The sequence below is a fragment of the Cicer arietinum genome, chromosome 4 (genome assembly GCF_000331145.2).
Source record: "Cicer arietinum cultivar CDC Frontier isolate Library 1 chromosome 4, Cicar.CDCFrontier_v2.0, whole genome shotgun sequence".
Classification (NCBI taxonomy): domain Eukaryota; kingdom Viridiplantae; phylum Streptophyta; class Magnoliopsida; order Fabales; family Fabaceae; genus Cicer; species Cicer arietinum.
In genome coordinates this window covers 64,274,365-64,293,908 of record NC_021163.2, presented here as the reverse complement: position 1 = coordinate 64,293,908, position 19,544 = coordinate 64,274,365, and the positions used below count along the sequence as shown (strand labels likewise).

At 27.9% G+C, this 19,544-nt stretch overlaps 3 protein-coding genes across 4 annotated transcripts in view; 2 read left to right on the top strand and 1 right to left on the bottom strand.

The window, feature by feature from the left end:
* The window catches only part of LOC101511336 (S-adenosyl-L-methionine-dependent tRNA 4-demethylwyosine synthase), a 4,365-nt gene extending 2,249 nt beyond the window's left edge, over positions 1 to 2,116 (top strand). The window contains exons 4-8 of the mRNA XM_004499093.4: positions 405 to 595; positions 678 to 764; positions 1,078 to 1,235; positions 1,332 to 1,542; positions 1,627 to 2,116. Of these exons, the coding sequence (XP_004499150.1) occupies positions 405 to 595; positions 678 to 764; positions 1,078 to 1,235; positions 1,332 to 1,542; positions 1,627 to 1,779 (800 nt within the window). The 3' untranslated portion in view covers positions 1,780 to 2,116. The remainder of the gene's footprint in view (positions 1 to 404; positions 596 to 677; positions 765 to 1,077; positions 1,236 to 1,331; positions 1,543 to 1,626) is intronic.
* A 9,953-nt stretch (positions 2,117 to 12,069) lies between these two features.
* Positions 12,070 to 14,817, top strand: LOC101510706 (uncharacterized protein At1g01500-like). The gene is made up of 2 exons (XM_004499091.4): positions 12,070 to 13,067; positions 14,424 to 14,817. Exons 1-2 carry the CDS (start codon positions 12,450 to 12,452, stop codon positions 14,664 to 14,666), a joined length of 861 nt encoding a protein of 286 aa, XP_004499148.1. The 5' UTR covers positions 12,070 to 12,449; the 3' UTR covers positions 14,667 to 14,817.
* A 376-nt stretch (positions 14,818 to 15,193) lies between these two features.
* LOC101510155 (uncharacterized) lies at positions 15,194 to 18,282 on the bottom strand. 2 transcript variants are annotated; one of them, XM_004499089.4, is made up of 6 exons: positions 17,949 to 18,282; positions 17,444 to 17,584; positions 17,051 to 17,227; positions 16,599 to 16,697; positions 16,050 to 16,295; positions 15,194 to 15,668 (listed from the first exon to the last, which is right to left on the bottom strand). In XM_004499089.4, exons 2-6 carry the CDS (start codon positions 17,507 to 17,509, stop codon positions 15,375 to 15,377), a joined length of 882 nt encoding a protein of 293 aa, XP_004499146.1. In that variant the 5' UTR covers positions 17,510 to 17,584; positions 17,949 to 18,282; the 3' UTR covers positions 15,194 to 15,374. The 2 variants fall into 2 exon arrangements, with proteins under 2 accessions (XP_004499146.1, XP_004499147.1); XM_004499090.4 differs by having other exon boundaries at positions 17,444 to 17,588; positions 17,949 to 18,089.
* Between the last annotated feature and the right edge of the window lie 1,262 nt (positions 18,283 to 19,544).

Here is a 19,544-nt window from a genome sequence, read left to right as displayed (position 1 = left end):
GGAAAGAGAAGGGAGAGTAACTTTTTCCATTTGAAGGAAATATTCTCTCATTTAATTTTTTTCATTATTAGTTTATTATGCAACCTGCACCATCCCTTATCCATTCTAGAATCCTTAAATAATTTGAATATTTTATTTAGTGATTATATTATATACTTATATTAACACTGTCTTCATTGGACATGGCACTTCCTAATGCCTTTGAATTTGTGTGATGTCATGGCCCATTTTGAAATATTTATTACTGTGGTGTACTGCAATGTTGTATGTAATTCTATTAAGAAAGAAAGTCGGACACCAGCTCCCTATCATGTATGCATTTTGACTGATGCTGGGAGGATTAACCCTTTCACACGTCACCATGTGATTAGTTTCAAAATCGACTCATTTAACTCTTTTTGTAGGAGTCACCTTGGAGCGATTAACTGAAGGCTTCACACCACGACATTGTGCACTATCTCTTGTTGGTGAACCTATTATGTATCCAGAGATAAATGCACTTGTGGATGAGTTGCACAAAAGGAGGATTTCCACTTTTCTAGTTACAAATGCACAATTTCCAGAGAAAATTAAGTCGCTGAAGCCTATCACCCAGGTTTTGGGGCTTCCAGAGTTTCATATTTAAAAATACGTCAGTTAAGCAAGCCAAACTTAATATTCTTGTTTACCGCTTGCAGTTATATGTCAGTGTAGATGCCGGAACAAAGGACTCTTTAAAGGCAATCGATAGACCGCTCTTTGGAGATTTCTGGGAACGATTTATTGTGAGTACTCTTTTCATTCTCAGTGAAAATCAAGAAATATCTCTTGTTTGTAGAATTACATCATGAATTCATGATGTAAGAATTGGAACTACTCTAAGGAGCAGCTTAGAAGAAATATATTTTCCTGATATCTAAGAGTTTAGTTCATGTTAAATGTATCATGGACACTTTTTCTTGCATGATTGCCATCTGAACCTTGGATAACTTCCCTGGCATTTACAATCACCTGGATATTATTTGACTGTTTGATGATACTTTGTCCTCGTGATCACCCACCTTGTCTGTGTTTTCTTAACTATTAACTATGTGCCAGGATTCCTTGACTGCTCTTAAGGAAAAACATCAGCGTACTGTGTACCGCCTGACCCTTGTAAAAGGATGGAATACTGAAGATGTCGATGCTTATTTTAAGCTCTTTAGTATAGGAGAACCTGATTTTATTGAAATCAAGGGAGTTACATATTGTGGCTCGTAAGTCTCCTCTTCTTCCTCTATCTCTACCCCTTTTAGTCCAGCTAATTTCTTGTTTCTGAGAGCCATCTTTGAATGACAATTATCTCTTCACAGGACTGCTACATCAAAATTGACAATGGAAAATGTCCCTTGGCATGCCGACGTGAAAGCATTCTCAGAGGCTCTGTCTCTGAAAAGCCAAGGGGAGTATGAAGTTGCTTGTGAGCATGTTCACTCGTGCTGTGTCCTCTTAGCAAAAACTAAAAAGTTCAAAATTGATGGCCAGTGGTATACATGGATAGATTATGAGAAATTTCACGACCTGGTGGGTAATCCTTGTCCTATTCTTTCGGACTGAATTTGGATTATTTTTTTTTGTATATGAAGTTTATTGTCAATTTAAATACAGGTGGCTTCTGGAAGTACTTTTGACAGTAAAGATTACATGGCTGCCACCCCATCCTGGGCAATCTATGGAGCTGAGGAAGGTGGATTTGATCCAGCACAATTGCGATTTAGGAAGGAGAGACATCACAAGTCCGGTCGCAAAGAATCAGGTTAGGAATTTGGGAGCCATGGGCAGTCAACCTCCATTTCCCCTTTTATCTTCTCTCTTTCATGTGTAACTCAATAGGTTATACATCATATTTCAATAGGATAGTTTTGCTATACAATGTTTTAGACATAGGTTAAACCGTTCCAATGTATTTAAGCCCCAATGTTTTACCAATTTGAGGCAATTGAAGAGAGAATTTTGTTTTGTTATTTTAATTATTGTAGTTGCAGAATATAGATATCAGTCTTGCTGCAATTTTTTTTTGAAGCTGATATTTGAATAATATGCTTGAGCTTTCGCTGCAATAGCATTGCAGATTATTGCTCTGCTGTAATTTTGTTGATATCACGGTAGTATTTTGGTTCGGAAGAGAGGAAGGTAAAATGGTAATCATAATGTCAAGCAAACAAATACTCTGTAGTCTGTATAACTCTATTACATTGCACTCACTCCTTTTTTTCATCATAACTTAGTTATTGATGCAATGAAGCTGTCGACTTTTACTCTAGTCTTAAACATTTTAGTATTTGTTTTTGGTATATCTCACACACTTTGTGATACTAATTTCAATATTTCTTAATAAATATTTTAGTGCTTGAAATGTTGGGTTGGCATCAAAGTAACTAGTTTAATGCCTCAATCATATATAGTAATGTCAAAATTAGGGGTTGCAATGGGGAAGGTCTAGGCAAGGTACTATAGTACCAGGCTCCTTACCCATAGTTTAGAAGAAATTGACTAGTATCTGTGTAAGTAGCAATCTTAATACATGTACTAGTACTCTTTGGTACCTAAAATAAATTGATAAATCACTATATTTTGTCATTTTAACACAATTAAGAACATATTTGAAGTTCTTAAATTACTATACTTAATCATGTAAATAATACATTAAAGTATTTAACATACCCCAAAATTTCTAAACATCCAAACATGTTTAAAAGCAATTTTGATCTTACATATCCAAATAGTGTGTTTGTGTAGTTTCATTTTTAGAATGTGATTTCTGCTGAGTGCTGACCCTTTTTTTCTCGCCAGACTTGACACTAATTTTGTTACCTGCCCTGAGTTGCAAGAATTATTATTTCTCGTTGCCCTGTGAGCAGGTGTTAGACTTAGAAGATGCCATATTTCCCTTTTTCCGTAAACACACTTTCACACAGGCACTATGTTCTGACATTTTTTCCTAGTAGTCCCTATCAATTTTAACCCATCTTCTATCGATGTCTTTAATTAAGGACAACATGCTTTTAACGTGGACAAGATTCAATATCAATTTAAAAAAATTTCATATATTTATTTAATGCATAACTCAAATATTTAAATAAATTCATATTTTCATCTCCAATAATATCAAATTCATTAAATAAAAAACAAAAATATGAATTATAAATTTAATGAAATTTGCATTTGAAGATAATAATTAATTTTATGGATTTTGTTTAAAAATTTTGAAAAATTTTTTGTAAAAAAATAATAATATTATTAACATTTTAAGATATAAAGAATTAATTATTATTTAAAATTAAAAAAAAAATAAAATATTATCTAAATTACACACGTGAATCCATTCCCTCCCTAAATTTCAGATTCACTGCAAGCACGTATGCCTTACCTGTTATGTTACTGTTAGGTTCACTTTACTATCTCGTTTTGTTATTCTCCTCTTCCTCCTATTTTTTATTTATTTATTTATTTATAATCTTCCTCCTATAATTCCACTATATTTTGCTCATTCATTTCATAATATCTCCATTTCCAATCAAATCAACAACATTGATGCAATGCAACTAGTCTATAGCTAATAATGAAAAAATACAAACATACTTTGAACATTTCATGTCCATTACAAGAAACAACATGCAATTGTTGCCATACCTAGTTTATATTATGGTCTAATTTAGTAAAATATCTATAGACTAGTTGAGCATATAGAGAGAATGACATCAAATTTCAGATAGTAGATCTAATTTCTCAATCCATTGGCACAATATTTTTATATGAGCATATATAGTTTCAATCACTAGAACTTCACATCATACACACCAAATATATTAGTATATAAGTTCAAATTCAATCCTAATATAGTTTCAAGCAATCGATAATATTCTATCTAGTTATTGAACTCATAGAATCACATCATAATACATGGTTTTGTGCAATAACGATTAGATAATAAACCAACTAAAAAAAAAGTACTTTTACACCAAAAGAAAAAAAAACTAGATAATAATAATAATAACTTGAAGAGAAAGAGTTTCTTTTGACACTTATAGCAATATAATTTTAAATATTATCAATCACCCAAAAACGTTGATAAATCAAGGAAGCTAGCTAGAATCAATAATTTCTTCATGGAAATGAAACAAAATAAAATAGAAGAAACAGTTATGAATAATTATATAAAATAAAAATATAAATTATTGACTACTCTTTCTTGGTATACTTTTACGCCTAGCTTTGCTGCTTCTTGGAAGTTGAATTTCTCCCTCTTGATTTGTAACCTTGAAACTCATCATGCATGCTTCTGATGATGATTGTGTTGTTGTTCCTTCTTCTTTGTTGATTGAAGCTACTTGTTGTTGTTCTGTTTTTTCCTCTGAAGTTTCCATTTTGACAATAATCTTACGAGGTCTACCTCTTTTTCGAGTAGTTTGAGGTTGTGGTTGAGATTGTTGTTCATTTTCATCATCTATTGTTGATGATGCTTCAGCTATTGCTGCCCAAACTTCCTTTGTTTTTTGTGGTTTCTTACCCATAAATGATAGATAGATTAGATAAACCCTTTTTTTTTCTTTCTCTATTCTAAATAATTATTATAACCCTCTTCAATCTCTCTATCTTCTAGACAAAAACATTATACACAAAATCCATCAAAATCAAATCTTTTTACAACCCTTGTCTAAAAAATATAATTTTGATAAAAGGGGTAGGAAGAAAACAGATGAATTTCTTCTTTGTAAGAGAAAATTATCTCTCTCTTTCTCTCTCTAATATTGTAATAGTATAAGTTTTTAAAGCAAGTAGACCAATATCTTTGACCAGAATCAATATTTTGGAAACGCTGGTACAAAAGCAAACACCCTTCTTATTTAATTCTTATTCACTCGTAAGTGTAAAGTTTTGAACATTATCAATTATTCACAATATTTTAATTATTAAAGGTGTTTGATTTTTGTCTTAATTATATTTAAAATTATATCTATGGATAATTGTAATATATTAATAATATAATATTTTTAAATCAATAATATACGATGATTAAACTTATATATATAAATATATAAATCCGCGTCAATTGAAATTGATTCAATTGATAATGATTTAATTTATAATTATAAAATTGTAATTTTTTTTTTTAGATGTGAAAATTTTTTGAGTGAGTGATCTATAAATACCTTTATCAACATTTAAATTTAAAAGTTATTGAAAAACTCTTATAATCCAACTCTTCTATTTTTTTTAAATAAATAAATTTGTACTAGAAAATAGAAATTGTAGAAATAATAGTTTAATTTCTTACATTAATATAGATACTTCAAAGTCATTTTAAAATTATAAAGTTCTAATCAAAATTGTCCGTTCATTAATATTTGTAATTGTATAACATGGACGACATTAAATTAAAACAGTGAGGATGAAATTAAAATTAACTAGTAACTGCAACACAATATTGACAAATATTATTATTAACATATACTTTTAGTGTATTTGTTAAAGATTCAAATACACAAAATAATATGTTAAAAATGTATCGGAGTTATGTACTCAATTTCTTAAAAAGAATAATTTGATTATTCTTTTATAATTTTAAATATTTATTTAAAATGTTGATAATATAAAAGAATAAATTACTACTATACTACAATTTCAATGACACTTCTTACATAATCAACAAAAAGAACATGCAATTTTAGAATTCATGCATCCAATATTTTGATTTAAGAAAAAAAATATTTCTACTTTTTTTTTAAGAAGGACACTTAACATTTGTTAAGACGAGTCTGTATTTATTACTCATCTCTACATATAGTAGTGGAATAAAAAACAATTAATTAATAAATACTAAAAAAGTAATTAAGTCATCTTTCACTTTCTTTTGTGTGTGTATTGATTTGGTATAGTGGCATTACAATGTATATGTTGTTTTGTTTTCACAATTACATGAAAGGGGGCAAAATATTACAATAAAAATAGAAAAAGTAGCTAAGCTATAAGAGAGTATATAGTATTGTAGAAAGTACAAAGTAGTCTCATACAGAGGTGTGTGTGAGACAAGAAGACAAGAACCTTACTTTGTCTTTGACTGGTGAATAATCATAACAAACTATGGTAAGGAAAATGGTATGTATAGTGAGAAAGTGGAAAAAGTGATGGTAACCATGGTTAAGAAAGGTTGTGGACAAAAAAAGGTGATGTTTTACTAGAGGTAAGTTAGCCAGGTTTGGTGTGTTGTAGTACCCCAAATTGCAGTGTTTGCAGTCTGACCCACTTGTGTGTCTTGTTTCTGCGTCCTCACTCATCACACAAGTGGGTGCCCTTTTCTTTTACTATATACTATATCCATTCATTAATGTCATTTCTTATTCACATCACAAACTCCTTAATACTACAAATTATTTTGTAAATCAATTCAGCATCATAGTACTTAAATATATTAACATTAATTCTGCACTTTCAAATTGTTTTAATATAAATTAAAAGGATTATTATTAGATATATGAATAGTTTAAACCGTCCGTCCATAGTCTTATCTATTTAAAGACTAATTTATTCTGATTTATTTAATAAAAATTTTATTTTACTCTTTTTTTAAAATCTATTAATTTAAATAATTCATGCTCAAATTAATAAAAAAAAAGTCTATTGAATCTGATAAATCGTATATATAGATGTATTTTTTTTATATTATTATTTATTAATATTGTTATTTGTTAATAATTTAATATTTATTGAGTAAAAAAAAATAATTTTATAAGTTTTTCTTATGTTTATTATTTTATTAGTTCTTTTATATATATAAAGGTTTAGTTTAATCTATTTTAAAAAATATACAATTTAAATACTTTAATGTGAAATAAGTTTTTAAATAGAGTTTTAGATTAAATAAAACTTAAAAAGAAAACTAGAATAAACTAAAAAAGAATCTATAATAGAGCGTCGATCAGGCTCAAATATAAAAAATTAATTTTTGATTAATTAAAATATTTTAAAATTTGATATAGTTTGACATATTTTTACCCTAATTAATATTAATGTACTAATGTTGAATAGTGGGATTATGAGAAACCTACTTCGATGAGGTGTGGGGAGAAAATAATGGAATGAGACACGAGCTTTATGCCCTGGAAATTGTTGAGGTCGACAAACATACAATTCATAGACTCAAGAATATAGAAAATGCCAAAATGATTATGATTTTTTTTTATGCACCAAAATGATCATGATGGTATTCCTAAATCTGTGGGCCATTGTTTTGTTACTAATTTAACAAAATATAAATAAAACTTACATATTTGATCCTAATTTATATAGTGTAACATTTTTGTTTATATTTTGCCATGGAGAAAGTTTCGTTTTAAGAGTTATTTATTTAAAAAATAATAAATTTTATTGTTTTCTATAAAATATATTTGTTTTTTTTATATAATATTATTGACAATTTATTATAGCATTTCACTTATTTATTTTTCTGCAATAAATAATTAATGTTAATTTTGTCAAAACTATACTACATTTAGTTCTAATATAATATTAAGAATTTTTTAAGATTATTTTAGTCTTATTTAAAAGAAAAGAAATGTAATTTTTAATATGTATTTATTATTTAAATGACTTTTTAACTTCATTTAACATGTTTATCTTTTGTATATTGTTGAATGTGTTCATTGTATCACACTTTTCTACGATGATATATTTATAAAAATATTAAAAAATACAATATAAAATCATTTGTTTTAATGTTTTTTATTTCTACAATTGAAACCAGATAGGGGTAGAATATAGAACCCAAAAAAGAGGGAGTAGATAATTCTATTTTGAACAAGAAACAAAAAAATATTATAAAATGACATTTAAAAATAAAGAGTGCAGCTTATGTAGCTAAAAATTGTACTAATTTATCTTATCACTAAATAGAACAAGACACTGAATTTGCGCTCTTATGTTTTATGATCCATATGTAGCTAATATGTGTGTGTTTTAATTTTGCAAGTTAAGTCCATTCGGATATTCACTTCACGAAAATGTGATTTGTTTAGGAGTTTAATTGTTCACATCGTAAAAAGTTTTATATTATAAATTTATCATAATTATTCATGAGTATAATTTTATAGATAATTATAATAAAAGTTAAATATTTTTAATAATTTAATAGTTGCGGTTAATTAATAGTGTAATTTTTTTTATATTAACAACTTATATGAATTAAATTATTTGTTTAAGAGATCAAATTTATATACAACGCTAATCTATGTTTGATTTTGACATTTTTTCACTTGCCATTCTAATTGAGCATTTAACGTGAAGCTTTGTATTTCGTTTTTTTATAGTCAAATCTTGTGATGTGCATCACTTCCATTTTAGAGATATGAAGAACTTTAACCATAATTTAACACATTAATTTTATAATCAAATTAAAGATCTAAAATAAATAATCTTTCTTATCGAGACTCAAAATTATATATGTGAGACAATTTAAAATTTATAAATTAACAAAAATCTCCTTTAAATTGAATTATATTAATAAAATTATTTTACTTTTAAGTAGAGTTGTTAAGTGTATTTGAGTGTCGTATCAAGTGACACAATAGTTTGTTTCTACATAACTGATGCTCATTTTTTAATTTTTTTTTAGAATTACTTATAATTAACTTATATTTTTTAAAAACACGTTGTTTTGTTCAAAAATACACATCTTTAGAGCAAAAACATTGTATTTTTGTAGGAAAATATGCATCTACATGAAAAAAAATATTGTATTTTTGTAGGAAAATATGCATCTACATGAAAAAAAATGTGTTTATGTGTGTACTTCTGGAATGTATATTGAAGTGAAAAAGAAGCTTCCTTTTCTTTTATATTTTGTGCCTTCTTTTATTCCTTCTATCAAATTTGTGCCCATATGTTTATGGATTTTGAGTAGTTATTTCTCATTATTGGACCTCATTTCAATTTGGCCCCTTAAGGGTAATTTGGCAAGTATTCAATCTAGTGGGAGGATTTTGGACTAATTTGAACATAACACACTTTGAAAGATGTAGTAGTTTGAATTCTAGCAATTGATTTCTCCAAACAAATTAAAGAACTAAACAAATAAAAGAATTAAAAGTCAAAGTGTAAAACCTTATTTTAGGGATATAAAGTGTTTTTGAATTACAATTTAACTCTATATAATCATTGGTCAATGATAATAGAGGTACATCTAAGTGCTCTAGATCTCTAGGAAGTAATAGATAATTACTATGTTTTTTCGCAATCATAAAATCCCATAATGACTCATGAAAATTCATAAAGAAAAAAAAAATCAAGAAGACAAAAGTTATGTTTGTTTGCTAGAGCTTCACAAACTATGTTCTCCTGAATTAGGTACGGCTACTAAACACTAAAATTCATAATTTTAGAATTTTAGATTTTTTTTAATAACACATGAAAGATAAGAAGTTTCTATATCTGTCTTGGAGAATACAAATGATCCGTGTAAGATCACTTTGACATAAGTTTTGCATGCATTGTAGGCACTAAAACAAAGAAGACTTATGAGACAAAAAAATTATGGAATATATATATATTTAGCCAAATGCAAGAACAACAATGGTGAAAAAAACAAGAAAAATGGACTATTACAATATTCTAAAAAGGAAAAAAAAATCTTCAATCTTCAATCTTTTTCACCATGTCTTTATTGCAAGAAAATAAATCACCCACAAAAGAGATGTTGGTGGAGACTCAACTCAAAAGGATACAAGCGTGGTCAATTGAGACATACAGAAAAAATATGCAAGTCTCACCACCAACAACAAGGAGATGTTAACATTGTCGAGGGTCAACATGAAGACCGAGAGGAACAACAAAGAAGTGATCATAGTTCAAATGAAAGGCAAAATTTAATTTTGCTTTATCACGATGAAGAATGGGCATATTATTGATAAAGAATAGAAAAATGAATGATAATAAAAATAAGATCACGGGGATGATTGTGTTTTGAAGAAGTTTCATGATAAAAAGGAGAATAAAGATGTAGGTGAAAAACCATCTAACAACTATAAAAAAAAAAGTGATGTTTCTACCATAGATCTCAAAAGGTACAACATAGTTGATCAAAAAGGGATAAATTCAATTGAAGAAAATTTCAAGTCAACTATAGATTTGGTCTCATTCAAGAAAGAAATATATTGATAAAATTACAATCAAAGTTAAACTAAGAAATCAAGCGTCAAAAAGATGAATGTTGAATTTCAATGTTGAAATTCAAATTGGATAAATAAATTACATGCAATCAAAAATGAGGATTTGAGAATAATATAATTAGATATCTTTTAGAAATTATAAATTTAAATCTAAATATATTTAACATTTGTTCTTAGTTATATATCATATATTTTTGCAAAAAAAAAAAAAAAACACAAAAATCTCACATCATTTTAGTGAGTTGAGGATTATGAATATTGATTATAAATTACTTATAGTCTAATTTCGATTCTCAAACAATGTGCTCGAAATCCACAAATAATGTGTTGCATTTTTATTTTTGAAAAGACCAAAGTTAATAATTAATATTATGTTAGTATTTTTTCCTCTGCACATATTTGTACCCAAGACTTTTAATTATTTAACTCTTAACTCTTAACTCAAAGTATGAATTCGATTTTAAGAACTTACAACAGTAGATTACAAATGATTAAAATAGAGAATTGCTCAAACTTGTAACTGGTGTATGTATTTCGATATAAACTTGGAAATCAGGTCTATATGCAACATAGTGCTATGAGCCTGTGACCAAAATTTTATTATGTGTGTTTTTGGCATTTCTTGGGCTAAGGTTTGGTCTTCATTTACATTTAAAAAACTTTGGTCCTTTTCAAAAACAACAACCATTGTCTATATGGATAACATAAATTATTTAATAAGACATAAATGATTTTCTTTAATAACAAAATATTTAATCAAATACACGTGATGATTTTCCAAGCACGTCACTTCGTAAATGGATAGAACCAAAGTACATAATCTCGATATAGATATTATTCAATCTAATTATGTTTTAAATATTAATCCATTTATAAAAAATTAATTAATTAATTAGGAGAAAGTCATCGTTATTTAAAACATTCATTTGTTCAATATGCTTTTAGACCACGTGACACGTAAATGCAATTTCTTTGTATATATCTATCTGATTATATATTATTGGATAATAAGATGAGTTTTCTGGTCAAACCCCATTTCTGAATTACACCTCCAATATATGAAATCTAATCTAATTATCTTCAAGTAGTTATATTTTTATTATAACATTATTTTTCTAAATAATGTTCAATTACAAGGCAATAAAAAAAGTCTTACATAGATGTTCAATAATATTTCGTCGAATAATATTATGACAATAATTATAATGGAACAGTCCTTGTAAAACTGACACATAAGATTATTAAGTTTATCATTTCATATTCACATAGTAATTAAATTCATTTTTAAATTAAAAATAAAACTAGCTTTATGTTAAGAAAACCAAAAGAAAATTAATAAAAGATGCCTTCTAAATTTGGAATCCTATAAATGATTAGAAGTATATATTTATTTATTATATTATCAAATGTATTAATTAATATTGCTGCCAACTTGAGACGACCACGTGGCAGGATTTAGATTAGATGTATTGTAACAAAAAATTGGTGCATAATATTATGTGGACAAAGATATGAAAGGTATCTTAATTCAAGATTTTGATTGCATAAACATGCTTGGTTGTGGTAAAGGATAGAGAAAACATCATAATCAAGGAAAGGAGTGTGCATGAAAAGTTTTTTTTTTTTTTTTTCATGGTTAGAGTTTAATTCCGAAAAAATAGGAATTTAAATTTGTTTGTGGTGATGCATCTTTCTCAAATAAACACACATATTTGGTTTGGATTTGAACGTGTACACCTTAAAATGTTATGCGATTATGACCATCTGATTATGATTGAATGATTCAGATTTTAAAATTAAAAATTTTATTTAAGAAAATTAATATTTATAAATCAAACAAAATCGTGTCATCGTATATAAATCAATTTAGCTCTAGTATTACATAAATGCTCTTTAGTTTAATTTGATACTATAATTCTTCATTTTTCTTCAATCTCTCATTCCCTTTTCATTATAATCACAAAAATAAATAAAAATAATACAATAAATTTCCATTTTTATCATTTCCACCTTCACTCAAGTTCTCTTTCTTTCTTCCTTCTTCTCTTCCCTTTAAATTCCTTAATACTATATGTCTTTTTATTTTATTTTATTTTCTTGTTAATTGTGTTTTGAGGTTGTAACAATTTTTTTATTGCTTTCAATTATCTAAGAATATCAAGTATTTTATTGATTATGTAACAGATTTTGATTGCAAAAAAAAAATGATGTAGACTTTGATGGATCTATATCACAAAGAATTTCAGAATTTGATTGATTAATTTGAATATGAAGATGGAAGGATCTTATGAAAGTGTTCAAATAATAAAATATCCATCAGCATATGATGAATCATGCATCAAATTATCATTTTCATTATTACCTTTGTTTGATGTAAGAGTTTTTTATGTAAGATTTAGTGGAATTGATGTGAATGAATCAACACCTGAATTTCTATTTCTTCATCATATTCCTCTAAGTCCTGATACACTTTTGGAAATTAATGGTGTTAGAAGCAACATGAACAGTGATGGTGATTCTTCAATTCTAAGAAAAGATAGAGTTGATAAGAATTGTGAAGAAATCACTTTTGTTAATACAGATAGTATACGTTTGAATGGTAGCATGAAATTTGAGGTTTGTGATAAAGAACAATGTTTTTTGTCTTGTGTTCTTGAGATGTGTAATGAGAAGAAGAAATGGAGTATGATTTGTGAGAGTGAAATGAGACAGAACAGTGAAATTGAGGTTTATGTTGCTGGTTGTTTCTTAGGAAAACCTATAATCTTGAGTAGGACACTTCAAGTTAATTGCAGGAAGAAAAATAATAGGAAAGGGATGTTGGATGTTATTCCTGAATATGAAACAACTCTGTCTCATCATCATCATCATGGACTTGATTTACAGGTAAAAATGCATAATTAGCTTTTAATTTTAATTAATTAAGCTGAATTTTCAATTTGGTCTATTAGGGTTATTATAATTTTCATAATCATGATGGGATGTGCTTATTTGGATGACTATGCAAATTTTGTGGATAATAAGATTAAGATTTATGCATAACTGACACTTTAGATTGAAAATGTGTTTACTGTTTAATATGTGTTGGTGTTGGATATTAACAAAAAATTAATATATGTCAGTGTTATGTCCAGAGTTTATATCAGTGTTTTATAATTTAAGTGATAGTATGTTTGATTCTACCTTTGAAAAATCGTGTCTACATAGAAGCTACAGTTACTAGCTTCTCAAATTCATGGTGAAAAAACCTCTAGACTTGCATCATTATTTAGCAAACGCAGAACCAAACTCATCATAAATGAGAGTGTTTGGATTTGGACTAAAATGTGTCATATTCACTTAACAATACCAAATTTTTCTATAAATTTGATGTTCTAAGACTAAACTTATGTTTTTGCTAGATATGTCTAATATCTAATACAAATTGTGTATTAATGTTATTTATGTTATGGTCCCTAATTATTTGAGTACCTTTATCTTTAGAAATTGGTCCCATCTATTGAATAAAATCCTATCCTAGAAGCGTCAATATAACATGGGCAGGCACAAATCACAATACACATTTCTTTTATTATTTATTGGGAACTGCTAATTTAACTTTTTTTTCTTTCTGTTTTGTACACCCTCCAATGTCTCTTGTATACAATTTCTAACGTGTCTCATTAAAGGACAAGTTTTGGTAGTGGAGAAATTATCTGTATGTATGTCTAGAAATTGGATTTTTTTGTTATTGTATGGTGCCGCAATCGTAAAGATCGTTAGATTTAAAGAAAAAATCGAATAGATTCTATAATGACAGAGAATTCATGTCTTCTATTTACTCTCTCTATTAAGATATAAACAAATTGATAATAAATAGTATATTTATTTAGAGGTTGATTTTTTATTTATGATTTTAATCTTTTCTACGATATTTATTTAGAAATGTCTATTCTTTCGATCCCTTAATTATCAAAAGCATTAATGTGTACCGTGTTACTTTGACTGAATTTGTTCCACTATTAAAATTTTCATGTGCTTAAAAGTACGCACAAATCGACTTATGATCATGCTATTTGAATTTATTTACTAACATAAATATTTGTATTGGTACTTTTGATTGCTTATGATTTTTTTTTTAACATATTTAGAAATTGCTTTCAAATTATACAATAAACTTTTTGAATATGGTTTATGAAAACAACTTACAACTTACATTAAAACAGTTTAATAACATTTTCCTTGCTTTGTTTTGGTTTATAGGTAGCTGAGTACAAGAGAAGATTGAAACAAAAAGAGGAGGATTACAAGAAGAAGATGTATTTGGAAAGAACAGGATATATAATGGAAGGTGAAGATGGTGGTGAGGTATCATGGTTCAATGCAGGAGTAAGAGTTGGTGTTGGACTTGGACTTGGCATTTGTGTGGGAGTTGGTATTGGTGTTAGTCTTTTGGTTCGTTCTTACCAAACAACTATTCGTAATTTCAAGAGGAGGTTCATATAATAATATAGCCCTTTTGTTTTGTTTTGTTTTCTAATAATACATAACTCCTTTTTGTAAGTTGGAATTTATGTGCTATAAGTTCAAAGACAACTACATATTTTCTGTTGAAAACTTGCTAGTTGCCTTGTTTAGTTCACAATCTTTTTTGCTAGTTCCCTTGTTTACTTCACAATCTTTTTGTTCCCTTCATAAGCTTTTAAAGAGATTTAAAGAGATGTTCTTGTTTTGAAGGACCGTATAAAAATTCAATTAATGTCATTGAAATCATATTAACTCTCGGGAAGCATAAAAGACAAACGTTGTAGTTGTTTATATAGACAAAATATTTTTGTCTAAATCGTAAGAGAAAGGGACTTTGGAGATTCATAATTTAATCGAAAAATAAGTAAACTCTGGTTTCATTCTTGACTAAAGTTCAATAAACATTTTTTTACCCCGATCACTTGGTCATATAGTTAATTACTTATATAATCAGTAATATTGCTATTGCCATATTTTCAAAAGTCCCTCAGCTTGAGCTAATCAGCTAGCAAAGTAACAAGTGTACTATTACTAATATCATGATGGAATAGTAATGTTGTAAACAAAGGATCAATGTATCATAAAAATCTCCTTAGTCTTAATTTAGCAGGAACTAATGGCTTTATTATGATAATAATTACTACTTATATAAATATCTTCACTAAGTAAAAAACAAGGTTAAGTGCCTCAGGTAGCTGGAGTTTCATTGCAAACTGGTTCTGGAGCTACCTCTGCTGCACAATGCCTGAGGTTTGAGATCTTTTCATCAGAACCCCAAAAATCAGCACATTTCAAATCATCTTGAGCCATTAATTTGGAGAACTCTTCATGGTTATAGTTCAATATGCTTTTTCCACCTAGTTCACTAGGAAGATTTTCTTCATCAAAGTAAGACCTCATGAGTTCCACACTATCTTTATTCTTGGGGTACACAAATTTCACCTTCTGAAATGTCTTGTTGTCCAAGAAATACTTCACTATCTGCATAGAAAATAAGTACACCTTTTAATTTTGATACTAAATGCAATGGAATCAATATTATATTTCTAACAATTATGCCTATGTCTCCAATTGCAAAACTGACTATAGTACTTTTTTGTTATGATTCAATAGGTGAAATTTAAAGATTTGGATTATCTAGATTCACGAAATTATGCAATTACTGTTCTGAACCATCGAATCAATGATTGTATGGCTCATGTCCTGACTTTCTGTTTCGGACCGGATTTATCAAAGTCGAAACGTGGAGTGTCTAATCTTGATTTGACGGTCCAAATCACGCGACTGCATCAAAGGCGTGATTTCCTGATTGCAGGGAATTATGATTTGAAATTTAATAAATGGAGAGCAAAGAAAACAAACCTTCCAAAAAGCTTCAAAAATTCGAGGAGGGTTATAAAGAAATGCTATGCCAAGCCTCTCAGGATAGTGATTCTGTAGAATGCTGATGGTTTCTTTGGCTGATTTGAGGGGCACATTGTTGGTCAATGACCAACCAGTGAAGTCTATCAACCAAGCCATTTGTTCTTGACCTGGTGGAAGGTTAAGCATAGCATTTTCCAAAAGATACACAAGATGCTTTATCTGATTCTCCATTGAAGAAGTGTTCTGCAACACATCAAATCAAACATTCACTTTCTAGGAAATTATAGATAAGGCGCTTTTCATATAAACGCTTATGTATAGACTATTTGTATAACAAAAAATAAAATAGAGTCAAATTGTTTTCATATAAGTTATAAGCTTTGTTCATAAACTATCTTGGAGAGGTTATAGAAACAAGTTGAAAAGTGGCTTATGAACAACATATCATAATCTGTTTTCATAAACTCTCTCAAACAATCACGCCAATGCTTATGTCAGTAGATAAACTCAAATATAGTGAAACCAAATATGCCAAAACCATGATACCTGCATTCCAGGTCTCAAAATAAGAACAGTCCTTCCTTGTCTGTCATGGAAACCTGCTCTATAAACTTTGCCAGTCTCCCCTTCAATTGCAACCTCATCCTGATCATTTACATCACCTTAAAGTATTTCAGACAGTATTTATGTACCAAGATCATAAAAAATGAGACCAAACATAAACTATATCAGGTTTTTATATTGGACCTAATTAATCTATACAGAACCAGCTTGCAACCTTATCTTGATCATTAACATCACCTTAAACTAATTTAGACAATATTTATGCACCAAACCATCAAAGTAAGACCTAACACACAACTTATATTAGATTTTAATATTGAAAGTAAATCGGGTGTACAAAACCAATTGTAAAGTGAGAAGTATCACTCTTTATAAACTCTTTTCACGTCTTATCTGTTCTTAATGTGTGACTTGTGTTTCTTCCAATAACTTACCCAACGAATTTCCTCGGGCTTATAGGCTGATCTCCACTTGAGTGTATCTTCCAACATCTTCTTCGACTTGTCGACATTCCAATTTCGAGCTTCAAGATATCTCTTCAAACAAGCATCAGTGCAGTACTTAAAACTATGTCCTGTTAAGGGTCCAATTGCAACCTTGAGCTCTTTAATCTGGTTGCACAATTTCAATATTCAGAATCAGAACCATGATGCAACCTAACAGGTAGTAATAACTAATAACAAAATATAGAATTCGGCTCATCTAAAGTGAGAAAATTAAGGATTGTTATTTTAACAAACTTGTGATTTGTTTGTTACAGTAAATTGCTCAATTTAGAAGAGTCTGACGTCATAACATAATAACATCACCAAACAATAACAGCTTACCTTGGATTCACCATAAACCTCGTTGCTTTGTTGATCTTGTTGAGAATTACCCCAAAGATTAAACATGGCAACTGAAGATTCCTTGAACTTGGAAACAATTGCTTATATATGAACTTTTTTTTCACTTTTCACAACCAATTCCTATCTTAATAACAAAGGCAAAGCCACACAAAATTCAGAACAAGGATAAATATAGTCTCAAAAAGCTCATAAATCAAACAAACAGGATCTAATAAGAAGCAATTGTTCTTCCATCTCAGAAGAATATGTACTTTTCAAATTTAATCAATGAAAAAAGTTTTTTTCTTAGAATTCTTTAGGAATAGAAGCTTTTTCTCCTAAAAATAATAGATCCATAGATAAAAAAAAAAAAATGCATGGAATTCTATATTTTCATATTATACTTGGCCATAACAAACATAAGCAGAAATCACAAAGTTTCTAACATAAAATAAAATAAAAAAAGAAAAAAACTATGGAGAGTAAAGGAAGATATTAAAAAAACCTTTAAGGTAGAGCTTCACTTTCATGCTATTGTGTGTTCGGTGGCCATGCAAGTTGTAGTTACTTTCACAAGATGACACTAATCTCACAACTACCTAAAAGATTTTTGGGAAACAGTGATCCAAGAATGATGAAAGAGGAGTAACATGTGTCATGTGTGTGAAACATTGTAAAGTAATATTATTTCAAGTAAGAAACAAAAACAAACGACACTGTCACATTGACCATAAGAAAATAAAATGATAAATAATACAGAGAAAGAAAGTATTACGGATCTGAAATCCTTAATAGTTGCTACTTTGATTTAATCTTGCCTTGCTCGTTTTTTTTTTTTCTCTTTCAATTTGACGAGACTATCAATTCATAACAAAAGTTAATATAATTAATATAAAAGTGAGTCAATAAAAATTAATATATTTAGTGTAAAAATATTAGAAAAGTTATGTAAAATAAAGTTAAAAAAGTTTGATTATAAAAAATTAAATATTGTTAGTTTTTTACTCTCTTTTAAGCATATAATTTATGAAATTCTAAAAATGAAATTTATGTGCAAAAGTCACAAGAAAAATTCCAAATGAAGCATATAAAAATCTTTGGTGAAAGGAAATTTCCACCACAAAGTAGCATGTGGATGGTACCTCCATAAATAAAAGGTCAAAGTATTTAGCTTCTTTAGTGGTTAGTTGTTTACTTTTCATCCCCACAAATAGCACGCAAAGAATGTCCCTAGTCCAACCACTACTCCACCCTCCACGACATTGATTAACAATTTGACTCTAATATCACACTTTCACCACTCATCCAACAAAGATTACCTTTACAATACATGGTAAAAAAGCACCTACCCAAACTAAAAGCTACTTTTGGAAAATGTTTCCAATGAAAAATATTAACAAAGTTATCTTATGTATGGTTAATTTTCTCAATGTAGCATTTTAGTTTTTGTAATTTATTCGCAAAAAAACTTATTATATATTTTTTATACAAAAAAATTATCTCATAATGATTACCATTTATATTTTTTGGTGTAATTTTAATTATTTTTTTATATATTATTCTTTAGTATTTATTATGTCTGCAACTTCTAAAATATTGTTATATTTTATATAATAATAAAAAATTCACTAATAATTAAGATGAATATTTTGATAAAATAATATTTTTTTAATTATTATATTTTTAATATATATGAAAAAACCTTAAACGATATTTATTATAAAATAAATGAAAACTAATTTCTAAAAGCATACTAATATACCGAGGCCTAAAGTCAATTTTGAGTGACGCTCTTTTTGAAAATAAAAATTTGAGCCCTTTTAAAAATTGATGAAATTATTATTAGTTAGCGCAGAAAATTTAGAAGCTTTTAAATATTTGAAGGAGTTTGTTTGAACTTACACAAAAATGATATTTGCTTTAAATAATTTAAAGATTATTTTTAGAAAACTTTATAAAAAATAATTTTTTTCACACTTATTTATTTATTATATTAAAAATGATTTTTAATTTGTTTATATATAATTTTGTAAAAGTAATTTTTTTAAACTATAAAATTACCGTAAAAAAACATAAAAAATAATTTAAAAAAAATATAAAC